The 14,251-nt window shown below is 25.4% G+C and overlaps 1 protein-coding gene across 6 annotated transcripts in view; it reads right to left on the bottom strand.

Moving 5' to 3' along the window:
- LOC122851242 (probable serine/threonine-protein kinase yakA) overlaps window positions 1-14,251 on the bottom strand; it is a 151,671-nt gene that overhangs the window by 108,071 nt on the left and 29,349 nt on the right. For all 6 annotated transcript variants that reach the window (XM_044150349.1, XM_044150351.1, XM_044150347.1 and 3 more), the window contains exon 3: window positions 9,660-9,776. In XM_044150349.1, coding sequence (XP_044006284.1) covers window positions 9,660-9,671 — 12 coding nt within the window. In that variant the 5' untranslated portion in view covers window positions 9,672-9,776. The remainder of the gene's footprint in view (window positions 1-9,659; window positions 9,777-14,251) is intronic.

A 14,251-nucleotide genomic window follows, 5' to 3' on the forward strand; every position in this document is an offset into this window, starting at 1 on the left:
TTTCAACCATTGATAACTTTGTGCTTTCTAGACAAAGTGGATTTAATACTTTGAATGAAAAAAAAAATAAAAAATCTGATAATAGAAGATGTCTCTTTTGTCTTAAATTTATTTCGAATGATGTATATATATGTATTTGTTTCATTTGTTATTTCAATTGTTGAAATAATAGAATAAAAAAAATTATAAATATTTATTGATGACTGATTGAATTGTTCCTTCAAGCTTTCACATAAAAAACAACCTTATGGCACTACTGGGCAAATAAAAATACGTGACTCAAATATTCAATGTTTTTTTTTTATTTTTGGCATTGATTCTACCAATGAAACTCAGCAAGAAACTTGTTTATTTTTAAATTCCATACAATAAAAGCTACAATATTATTTATTTTCAATTTTTATCAAAATTATTTATACAAAAAACAAATTGAAACAACAAAAAAGCAACAATATATGCCCCTTTTTTTTATATCGATACAAGATAAGTAATTTTTCTTTGAAGTTTATATATTCAGAATATTTTTCAACATATTTGAAAAATTCAACGACTAGTATTTTCAAAACTATGTAAACTAGTTGAAGATACGAAAATAAAAAATATAAAAAAAGCGTTGTGTTATCGATACATGAATGATACATGAATGCTTTCTTCGGACGCTGAAGGCCATATAGCTGTTAAATCGTTGCCAATGTTGGGATGGTTTATGTGAACATGGAAAACTTGGCTTTACATTATGCAAAAAAGATCCAAAACTATTGCTTTTGTGGCCTAGCCACATACAGACGTGAAAAAATAAAAATAAAAAAATACTTGCTACAGTGCTAGAGGCAATATTTTTTTTTTTATTTTTTTTCTATCACAATTGTTCTTTGATCGTGCAGCTTTTGTGGTCAAGTAAATGATAAAAAAAAAAAAAAAACGATTAAATATTTATTTTTATTTTAAAGAATATAAATTTTAATATTAAAATTATTAAATAGCTTTTATTTTATTTATTTTTTTATTGTAAAACTTTTTGAAAAATTAATTTTTTTGTGGCATTTTTATTTCACTCCCCATGCCTCCCCCAGCTTTAAAAAAAAATTTAAAAATTAAATTTCATGTAAAATCGAATAGATTTATTTTAGAGGGTTTACTTTTTGTTTGTTTTTATTGTTAAAGTATTTTTTTTTATAGATGAAAAGTCAATAAGTATGACAACAAAGCTAAAGTTTATATTTTGTCATGAAACACGATATACTTAATTTGTTTATGTATATATATAAAATATATAGAGAAACCAGTCTCTTCGGGAGTTATCATGGCAAAAGTGCTGACACCAAAACTACAACTATATTAGTATACATGTATATGTAGTATGTAGCATTAAGCTGACACTCGAGATATAGTCATGGTCGATGGTCGAGTATGCACGCGACAACTACCAACCATGTACCAAACGATTCCCCTTGGGATATTAAAAACTTTGTTTTCAGCTACGACAAGCCGTTATTAAACTCGAATCGAAACGGCTTATGTAAATTGCTCATTATATAGCCACGTCCTGTTTCACAGATTTTATTACATGCATATAAATTTTACATTTTAGCATTGTGTGCAGGTAACCATCTCCAACAACTCATCATCATCATCATCATCATCAGAAAAAAATAAAATTTTCAAACATAAAAAACACTTTTAATTGGAATGTAAATTGTTGAAATTTACTGCAAATGAATTTACTATAAAATACATCAAACTAAATTCAATGGAGCTTTTTTAAAATATTTTTTAACTATTTTATTTTTTAGCATACTTTTAGTAGATTAAAAAAAATTTTAAAAACATTTTTTTTACATTATTATCTTTGTTAAAAAAAAAAAATAATAATAATTTTTTTTTTATCAACAAATAAACAAGTATAATTAATTGTCCATCAAAAAAGCTCCATCAAAATTCAAAAATAAAATTATATTTAAAAAAAAAAATTGTATATGAAGATCTTGAAAATAATTCAAAAATATAACTGAAATAATAAATTAAAATATTGTGAATTAAATTTTTTAAAAATATTTAAAATATCTAAACAGGTATACGTGCAATAAGTTGGGAATAAATTAAGTGATGTGACAGGTTGGCCTGAGGATACAATCAAAAGTTGCCATGACAACACGAGCACATCTACACACAGAGAGAGAGACTGATTCATCAAACATAGAATATATCTATAAATGTATACGTAGATGCGTGAGATTTTGCAGTGAGATATACAAGAGAGAAGTTAGATGATGATGGTAGAATATATAGGAGTTGAATACAAGGGGCTTTAAGAGGTAAAATAGGTGGCGTACAAAATACCATAGCCAGGAATATAATACAAGGGATGTCTCTCAATTACGGTACGACCCTCACGAGACATTTTCACGTTGGTTGGTGACGACGTTTATACCATATGTACATATAGACATACATACATATGTACAAAACTCAGTACTCTATTTCCCAAGTGAATAATACACAAACGATTTCTATGTATATATAACTACCCCTTTTAAATATGTCTACGTGTTAAATGTGTAACAGAGTAAATACAAAATTAAAGAATCAGTCTATCTGAAAGTTGTTTTCAATTTAGATACATTTAATTGCTATTATACATCTTCTAATTAAAAAGAAAAAAAGCTCAAGTGGAAGTAACATGAATTTACAAAATGATTAATTATTTAAAAAATATTTTTAAAATGTTAAAAAAATTATTTATTTATTTGTAAAATGGAGATTGTTTAGATTTTTTTATTATTCAACAGTGGATAAATTTATTTTGCAATTTCTTTGTCACACATTTTCCACAGATTTATTTTAAAATTGCTACTGATTTATGAGATTTTTGTGAAATGAAATTTGAAACAAAGTAGCATCTCATTCTAAAATATATATGTACAATAAAATATAATATTATGAAAGATCTATTTGAGTACTCATGATTGTATAAAAATAGATTTAAACTTTCATATATAAGAAAATGAGAAAATAAAGAAGAAAAATAAAAAAAAAAAAATGAAAAAGCAAATATGATAAATCTGATTGCCATTGCAAGTTGGTGTGGCAGAGACGATAGAGAAATACTCGTCAGCACAACCAATGAAATTTTTACTTTAGGCAAGATTAAAAAGTTGTTGGTGTGCAATTTCAAAGCGAGCTATATTTTGTTGTCATATATATACGAATGAACGATGAAAAACTTTTATATCCGTTGCTACTGGCATCGTGAATCATGACCTTCTTCAGGGGGTGACATGTACAACTGAAGGTTCATCACTTTTCTATATAAAAATTTAGCTTGTGTGAAAGTCATTGTGAATGTAAATTATTTTTTTTTTATTTTACTTTTTAATTGTCTCATTAAAATTGTTAATAGAAAAAAAATAATTATTTTATTTTTAAATTTTTTGAAGCTTATTAATTAATAATAAAAATTAAATTAAATTTTCGCGATGATTTAGTAAACGAGACAGCTGATTGGCTCGAAAATTTCTTATAAATATTTAATTTTAAACCTGGGAGAATTTTTATAAATCATTTCGAAATTTCTCCTACAAAAAAAATCAAGTAGATAATTCTTAAAATAGTCAGACAAATACATGTAAGTTTAAAGTTTTATGAAAAAAAAATTTCATCGTGAAACAAGTATTATTTAAAGGTAAAAAAATTATTTTGTATTTTTGGGTTTGTTAAAATTGAACAAGGGAAAACCTGGCAAAGACCTGATAGTGACTATTTGGTTTATAATAAATTTGTTGGATCGTGATAAATAGATAAATTGGTATGTATTATTAAGACCTGAAGTCGATATTGATGAAATAAAGAAATTGAGAAAATTGTAAATCGACTTGGTTAGGAGAATAGTATTGGTTTGAAAGTTTTAAAAGTTAGTAGAGAAAATCGATCGTAAGACAGACTAACATTTGAACATTTGAAATAAAACAAATTTGAACTCTCAGTAAAAGTCTGAAGGAGATTTACAGTCTACTTGTAGACGAATGTATATCCACTTTGTGAAAAAGCTGAATTTGCAACTAAACATACTCAAACAATTGCGTGAATAAACAAATTGTAAATAATTTTTAATTTATTTATTTAAACTCTAAAAAAAAAAAAAAAAATATGCTTCTTTTTTTTAAAAAAATAAAGGTATATTGATTTTTCATTTTTCAATTTTTAGTATTTTTAAAGTTAAAAAACTTGTAAGTCGCGTTTGAGAAGTTTTAAGGAAAAAAAAAAATCACTACTCCCTTGAAGCCACCAATTATTGTAAAAATTATTAAATCTGATGGAAAAATCTTAAAAAAATTTCATAATACTTGAAAACTTTGATAAAAAAATTGACTGAAAATTTATCGAAACTTTTTTAAATACATTAATTTTGTTATATATTTTCTTTAATTAAAAGTTTCAATTTATAAAGAACCTAGACAAGGACAAGATTTTTATTTTTTTCTTTTTCATTATCTACCTTTACTTGGTCCTGTATATTTTGTAAAATAAATAGATAAATGAAGCAGTATGATACTGCTTGATTTACAAAACCATGAATTCCGATATGTTCAGTTAAGTTGGATACATTAATCGACAAACTTGGCCGTATAACTTTGGAATTTAAAGTTAAACAGATGAACTTGAAGAAAGAGACAAGTCTCAAAGATGAAGAAGAAGAAAAAAGAAACAAAAAAAAAAAATTCCCAACGAGGGTGCGGAAGAAACTACATGAACTCAACATTTCTATATAATAATGAAAGTAACCTCAGGGTCGATTAGTTGTACCTGTGTGTGTGTGTGCGTTCAGTAAAAAAAAAAAAAGCAAAATGAACCCAAAATGAAAGAGAAAGAAGGCAATGAACAAAAAAAAAAAAAGGTAAATGTATATTTACCGTCCCAGTTTGATCTGGTTGGCAAAAGCTCGGTGAAAGCTCTCTTCAGTAAATTCAACTTAAAGCAACCGTGCAAACGTTGACCTATATTACAATTATGCCAGAGGGCAAAAATCTCGTTTCAGGGCCTATATTTGACAGTCGATAGATTATACACCATTACAGTCAGATAATTTATATACTTGGAAATTTTATTATAATATTTAAGGCATTAAACATATCACTGTTATTACAGGAAGCTCTCGAATTCATGAAATAACACTTGTCTCATTATAGAAAATTATAAAATCAAAAAAATTATAGAAAAAATTGAAATTAAATTTTAAAACTTTTAGGATAATTATATTTAGATGTTGTTTAGATACTAGAATTATAATTGGATGAAAATTATGCTTAGAAATTTAAATAAAAAATACTAATTAGTAAAAAAAAAAAAATGTAAATTTATTCTTTGATTGGATTTTTTTTTAGAATATAATAATTTTGTAAAATTATTATTACAGCAATTATCAAGCATTTTATAATGAGAAAATATAAAACAACATTTTCCACTTGCACATATTGCACACAGTGATATGATGATGTCCTATCCTTAATTAATGTCGAAGCATACACGACACATCGACCTATATATTTCAATGGTGCCTCTCTCACGTGAGAGACATGCATCTGGGTTTCATAGAGGCTTCCATCTTAATTAACGTCCCGATGAGTACGCTCAATAAAATCCCATCAACATGGCTCTTTCAAAAATAAAAAAAATAAATAAAAACAAAAAAAAAAAAAGGTATTCAAATATGGACACATGCTGCTGGAATTTCACAAAAGAGATATCAATGTTTGCTGTTGTGGTAAAAAATTTGTATTTTTTTTTTTCGGCTCTTTAAACTTTAACAACTCGTGTTGTATATTACCATTTCATATATTTTTCATACAAACACCCACGTATTTTTATTTTACATACAATTGATGAAAAAAAAAAAATTAAAAAATAAAATATATTTCAACTGAACGGTGTGGTTTTTTTTTTGAAAAAAAAATTTTTGTAAAAAATATTTATTTTTGTTAATAACAATGTCAATTGAAATCATTGAAAATTAAAATTTTTTTTTCACCATCTTTTGAGTATCTAGGTCACAACGTCATCTAGCTTTTAAAGGATTTTTTTTTTATTTTTCTTTTGTTTTTTTGCTTTACGGATTTTTTTTTTTTCCCTATACATTGTTTTATTTATTTTTTCTTCATTTGATTTTTCTTTTTTTTCTTTTCATTTTATTTCACTTGAACCATTTTTATCCCTTTTCTTAACTTGTTCTATTTTCGTTTGCCAGTTTAAAGTAGCAGCACCAGCAGCGCACTTAGTTTCGCCGTGCCGCTTTCGATACCAAGTTCTTAGACCCGTAAATCCTTTAAGTGTCTACCGCCTCGTTCAGTCACACTAACATTCACATACTCTCTCATATATCAAAAACACATACACACATGAATCCTAGAAGAACAATTGTATGCTATATATATAATAGTGTCTACATCATCCTAGACCAACTGCTTCGTTGGACACACTTTTAGATGATTTTTTTTTTATCCAGCCAAAGACAAACACACGAGTACAAACTCTATCTCTTCGAGGAAGATTAGAAGTGGAAGAATGACCCATCATAGATAGATAAAACTTTGAGTTTATAGAAGACAATTTGTTCAAGGGATTTGAGCTTTTATTTTTTATTCAAGCTTTTACATAAAATAATTTTTTCTAAAAATTGTTTTCTACTCAATTTCAATATATCAATTTTTTAAATTTAAAAATTTATTTTTTATTTTTAACACTAAAATATTAAGTTGAGAGTATTTGTCATTCCTTATGTTTTTTCAATTGAAATGCATTTCCATTTTCGATGCCTACACTTTGACATTTCAACGGCATCACTGAGGCTGAAAAGATTTTTTTTTTTTTTCTTTTATTTTGGAGGGAGAGTATTAGGCGATTTGGGAATTTTGCCAGACGGATTTATAAACGTTTGCCAAGAGAGTGGGTCATGATGTGCCTTCTTTCGTTTTTTTTTTTTTCATAAAAATTTCCCCTTCTTGTGTACAAAAAAAAATTTTCTTCTGCTGCTATATATACGGTGGCACTACGACAAAGTGTGTTTGGCTATTCGATGGTGTAGAAAGTGTTGGTTTGGCAGTAGAATGATAAAAGCACGATAAACTATCGGCCATTGTACTTCACAAACACGCGCACACAATGGAATTAGGTTTTTATATGTATTGAAAAATAAAAAAAAAAAAACGTCTTCTTTTACAATAACAAACTCAACCCCTCTTCACGTTTTGGCGGTTGAATAGACCACATATGGTCTTATTAAAATAAAGTAGAAAAGAAAAAAATTTACGTTTTCATGAAAATTCAATAGTAGAAAAAAAAATAAATATACAAAAAAACAAAATGAAATACAATTGGAATTGTTTGCCTGTTTAAAAAGCATGTTTAAAAAAAAAAAAAATTCATCTTTTATTTTTTTAACGAAAAAAATTTATTACAAACATTTTTTCTTTATTGATTTTATGTAATTTAAAATATCTAAAATTTTTTTTTCCAACAAATATATGTCAGAATAAAAAAAAATATATTTTAAAAAAATAACTGGCTTTTAGTACTTCATCTACTTATTTGTAAGACTCGTAAATATTTTTTTTTTACATGCATTTACACTGCAAAGTAAAAAAAAAAAAATTCTATTATAATTCTAAATTAAAATTCAATGATGTTTTCTTTTTTTTATTTTCATTTTGTTTATTTTTTTTTTCGCTACTAACTTTTGACTTTATGTTATCATTATTACCAATATTATTATTTTTATATCATCATTCTGTTTGCACTCTACGTATGTTATTTTATTTATTTATTATTATTGTTATTATATGAAATTTGTTTTCATCAGTGGAATATAAACCCGCAGATACCACAGCGTCGACCTTAATGGATTTGTACCTGACCTGATCTTAAATTCAACGTTGAATATACCAGCGAAAGTCGCGACCCAGAAATAGTACACGCAAGCCAAACAATAGGCAAAGAAAAAAAGTAAAAATAAAAAAAATACCAAGAAAAAAAAATGAAAAAACTAAAAAGCATAATAAAAAGCTCTGCATTTCAGTTGTAGGTAGGTACTGACCCACGTGAGATGTTACGCTTTTGCAAAGCTTTATTTTTATTTTATTTTTCTTTTTATTTTCTTTGAATTTTTTTTTTTTTTTACTATCCTCAGCAACTTTCCAAGCAGTCTAGTAGCTACATGGTGTACACACCCACCCACCCACTCACACACACACATTTGAAAAAATAAAAAAAACCTAAAAGATATAGAGAATGCATTTTGTGGTGAAGTATATATGTTGAAAATGGTACATGTTAAAATAGTCCGAGTGGAGAAAACAGTGAGCAATACAGTAAGGAACAAAGTAGTTTTACAAAATCCAGAGTAAATGAACTAGAAACATTACATTTGAAATGTACTAGTCAAAAAAAAAAAAAATAATAATAAAAAAGTCATGTAATATATATAAAGCGAAAAAAATATTCATTATGCGTCTAGTAAATTATTAATTATTATTATTCAACATGAAAATGTAAATATTATACATATAAATAAATAATATTTATCTACGAATAAATTATTATTATTATTTTGGAAAAACAACATTGAAAACTGAGCTATTATTTTGATAGAACAACAAAAAAGCATAAAAATATATTATTAATATTACTGTTTGTTTTGTATTGCCTCAAGTTATTTGTTCATTAAACAGACTAAATTTAATAAAATACATTTAAAAGAAAAATCTGGGTTATCAATTTTTGTATTTTATTTAACAATATTATCTCATTGTTCGACGTAACGAGTAGAATAAAAAATGAATTTTATTTGTATAAAAAAAGGGTATTTAAGCATTTTAAAAAATTCAAAAAAATTATTTGTCATTGTTTCATTGTTCAACTGTGTTTAATTATTAAAGTTTTACAATTTTTTTGAAGTTTTTTTTAACTCAAATTGGAGATACGCCTTTTAATCTTTGAAACAAGTTGTTTTTTATTATTTTTTTTTTTTTTTGAATTATTTAATAAAACAAAGCTTTTAATTTTGATAAAAGAAAATAATCTTCAAAGAATTTCGTGTAATTTAATTCAAATGCAAAATGGCTGACGACAAATTGACCTTAATCACTTGGGTATTTTACAGTAGTTGTAGTTGTGAGGTATTTAGATTCTTGATGCCCCTCGCGTATTCCCTACAACTTGTTAGCAAGTTTATATTTGTTAACATATATATTCAATAAATTTATCATAATGATTCGTGTCAAACTACAATTAACTCTTCCCCAAAATTAAATTAAATATAAAAATAAAACAATAAATTGTTTTTCTATTATTTTCATCAGCTAAATCATTTTATTTTTCATCAAAAATTCTAATTAATTAAAAAGCTCAAATTGCATGTAATACGTGATTGAAAATCACATTTAATATATTTTTTTTCAAACAGAAATTAAATGAAACTAGTTGGGCAATAAATATACTTTTTTGATGTGAAATTAATTGACAAAAAAAATATATAATATTACCGACAAGATGTTGAAAAGCTATATCACTTGGATATATATTGATAAACAGTAATTATATTTCTATATTTTTCCTTTTTTTTTTTTTTACTTGTATATATATAAATTGACGAGAGAAATTCTACTCACCGTTGCTGACATGAAGATTGGCAAACTTGGGTGGCAACGGAGGTTTCATTTGCTCCAATGATTGTGATAATTCCATTTCTAGTTTCCTCGATAATCATCGTATTACTCGCCAGTAATCTGGAAGCAAATAAATTTTTTGATATTTATTTTTCTTCATCTATATAATCACATAAAAAAAAAAAAAAACGTAGCAATAAATATCGAAGAAGGAATTCATTAAAATTGCGTTGTTAAAATTTATTTTTAAGTGTTATCTGTATTGAACATCATCACGTTATTCATTAATGAGTTGAATAAATAAATTTATAGCAAAAACAAATGTATGAAACGTTTAACTGCAAGTGTTTTAATTTAAAACTTTATAATAACTTTATCGCTTTGAATTGTGGTTTGATAAATGTGCTTTTATATATTTAATAAAATAAAGAAAAAAATAAAAATAAAACTTTAGAGCTTATTTTTGTCATAGAGAAATTGTAATTAAAGTGTTACGTCTTTATATTCGTATTGATGTTTTTGTATTCTACAAGTTTTTCTGCAATTTGATGCACACCGAGGTCACGATAAAATTTTTTACGATACAGCTATTTCTCTTATTTTCACTGAGACTAAAATAAAATCATCACAAGAAAATTCAAGACATGCTTTTATTGTCAAAACAAACAGTATTGGATATATCAACTTTAGTAGCTAAAATTTTATTTCATTTCCTAATATACTTGTGTATCAAAAGGATTAAACAATCGTATATTTACTTTTTTATTTTATTTTTTTTCCCCAGTCACGCAATTCTCATTTTCATCGCCTGACATTTTTTTTTTTTTATATTCTTCTAATTAAATTTTTATATTTCTTTATATAACTTTATTAAATTTACGAATGTAAGTCATCAGCAAGATTTAATAACCTCAACATTCACGCAAGTTTTTTTTATAACCAAAAAATCACCAACAAAATTTATCATCATGACGAAAAAAAAAAAATAAATAATTCTCTCAAAGATTTTCATCAAGATTTATATATATCAAAAGACAATGTAGTTTTTTTTTTTTTTTTTTAAATAAAAAACTACTGTAAAAAAAATGATGACGATAGCAAAATAAAAAGTCAAAAGAATGTACTCACTGCAAGAGCCAAAAAAAAAATATAAAAAAAAATAATAAAACAAAGAAATAAATGTAATCCAATCAAAGTCAAAAATGCAATAAATGAAATAAAACTAAATTTCAAATAAAAAATCAGGTAATAAAATATTTGATATCATTTGAAGATTAATTAATTTTTTTTTCTATTTTCATATGACATTGTGAATTTGAGTTAGTTTAGTGTGTGTATATATGGACTTTCTATCTAGTCTTTAGTCGAAAACTTGATACCTTAACCCAGCCAATCAAACTTTGAGTTTCGTTAATCTCAACGTCAAATATATACCTATACTTGAACGTTTGCACGTTATAGGTCATATTCACTCGAGTGCATGTATAAAATAGTATATATATGTGATGATATCTTATATATACACATAGCAACTGATGAAGGCTGTATTCTCATTGGGCTTGGGTCCGTTTTCAGCATTGAATATCTAAAACACGAAGAGCTAATCCTATGAAAGCAACCAACCAACCAACCAACCAACCAACACTGTCAAAAACTCCATAAACTATATATACATTGGTCTTGAAGACATTTAGAAACGACACTTTCACAGAGTTTCAAGTTACATCACGATCTTAAACTTGGGCTTTATCCTGACAATGTCCATAATATTTTGTTTAATATGTATTACCCAAAAGTTGTTTATCCGTGTATGTGTATTTTGATAACAACTTAAATATCATTAAAATAATCAACTTGAATTGTTAAAACTATTTTTAAATTATAAATAAATATTAGAAAAATTATTAAAATAAAATTACATGTTAAAGCGTATTTATAATTTTGAAAAAAAAATTATTTCATCTAATTATGGTCAGTTTAATAAATTACATAAAATTCAAAAATAATAATACACACATGTTGTATTTAGTGGAAGTGTATTAGTACATATTTGTATGTGTGTATTTAAATTGTGACATATTATTCTCAGACACTTAATAATGCTGTCTGGGACCTAATTGGCATTAGGCCAGTAACCAAGGTCGAGGTATATGATCAAAGTTGAAATACTAAATTCAAAAACAGTTACACTCAATTTATATATACAAATGATTTTTAGACACGAGTAATCAACAATTCATATACAAAAATATATTAAAATAGAAATAATATATTATAATAAATGTAAATTAAAAATTAAAGAAAAAAAAAAAAGTTTTTAAATCAATTGTTTTTGTTGGTAAATTATTCATTATTCGAATTTGAGTTAATATTATGTCAAGATAGTTATGTAATAGTGGGTAGACCTTTTTGGTTTGGTGCACATGTGTCTTGAAAATTTAGTAATATGCATATATATGTAAATTTATTCGTAAGCCATCATCAGTATGATACCTAGGTTGCACATATCTCCAGTAATCATGCTCTACGTGTTCATGCTTTCTTTATTTTTTTTTTTGTCTTTTATTTTCTTTCTCTTCCTCTCTTTTATGTGCATGCATTAAGTATATTTATTTTTCTATCTTTATTATACATGTATGTACTTAACTGCCACATATATTTTAGTCGTGCTTTTATATATATATGTATTCTCTCTCTAGTTACTCTATATACTGGAAAAACCAACAAGAGTTGACTCATAAATTAAATGATGTAAATGTTCTGTCCAACCGCCCTCATTTCAACCACCATGCGCACACCTAGGAGACAACGAGACTCATCCAAATTTACTATATATATTTCTCTTTTCCTTCTCAACTCCACCCTTTTTATTTTTTTTTTTTTATTTTTTTCTATCTTTTATTCTCATACTAAATCTACAATCTTTTGCCAACAACGTGTGCCCACTTTTCACCACCACCACCTTTACTTTATTCAACAAACAAAAAAAAATTTTTTACTAACGCTATTTGCCTTTTTTTTTTAATGAAAAATTCTACTACTTTTCATTTTGCAGTGTTGTTTTAGATTTATATATTCATTAAGTGGCAAATATGGATTTTTTTTTCATCTTTATATTTTAAAATGTAATGTGTAAAGACAGTTTGTGTTAAGTTGAATTTATAAATTATACATGGATAATTGTCGAGATTTTAAATACAATTTAGTATTAAATTTATTTAGAAGAAAAAAAAAAAGTTTAAAATCGATTTTATTGATAGAAATTAATAGAAAATTAATGTGAAAAATAAAAAAAACTTATCGGAATTATTTTAAGAAAATTTTCAATTTTAATATAAATTATCTACTAAAATTGGTAGTGTCTTATCTCTCGATATGAGCACGTATATAAGACAGTGGTTTTACTTGAAAATTTTATTCAACTTTAAAAGAAAAAATAAAGAAGAAAGAACGTTTCAGCGAATTAAATATTTATGTTTCAGTTGTCAGACAGAACGGTAGATACACGAGCAGTATTTCATAAATGATTTGAAGTTATAAATTTTTGATAAGAATAATAGAACATAAGCTTTATGGACTAGTCAATTTAAAAAAAAAAAAAATTCAATAAACTTTAATCTTTATTTCTCTACTATGTACAATGAATGAATAATTTAATTTAATAAATTTATGGAAATTTTGTATATGGTTTTAATGTTTTCACTTGTGTGCAATTTTTTTATTATTTTAATTGTATAATTTATATCTGCATGGGGACTAACCAACCACGGACAAATCAGCTAACCAACCAAGCCTCTCCGATCGCTTTCACACGAAAACTCATTACACGCTTCAATCACGTGACCCAATGACAAGAGAAGAAAAGAGGAAACAACGAGGACAATATATTTAACCAATGACACTCCGTTTTGGCTTGTGCGTTTTTCGATTTACACAAAAAAAAAAAAAATTTTTAAAAAACCCACTACACACACTTTAAAATGAGATTCAGTTTTTTTTTTTCAAAAATCATATTTATCTTGTAATTATTTCAAAAAAAAAAATCATCCATGTCAAAATCATATAAATTTAACGTCAAGTTTATAAAAAATATATAAACTTGATTGTCGGATTTTTTTTTTAATTGAAAACTAAAAAAAAACACCATGTATTTTTAAATTACAAAAAAAAAAAAAATACTACACTTTTTTTTTTTATCGTTAATTAATTTTTTTTTTTAAATATAAAATAATATTAGTCAATAAAAAAATTTTTGATAATAAAAAATATTTAAGTACACACGAATTTTTAGTATATATTTTTTTTGCTATAAAATTTTTTTTTTAAACTGAGATATAACATCATAAAAAAAAAAAGATATTAAAAGATTTTTTTTCTGCTATTATATAAAAAAAAGTGGACAATTGGATGACACAAATAAATATTCGTTCATCCAGATTTTCACATAGTGAATGTACAAATGACAACTGTCCAAAATGCATATAGATATTTGTTTGAATCCCCTTTAGAGCAAGTATTTTAGTAGGGTCATGTAAATTCTGAACACGATTTTGACCCGAGTTTTGGACATGCCACTTTCGTTATCACGCTTTTGC

The sequence above is a fragment of the Aphidius gifuensis genome, linkage group LG3 (genome assembly GCF_014905175.1).
Source record: "Aphidius gifuensis isolate YNYX2018 linkage group LG3, ASM1490517v1, whole genome shotgun sequence".
NCBI lineage: Eukaryota > Metazoa > Arthropoda > Insecta > Hymenoptera > Braconidae > Aphidius > Aphidius gifuensis.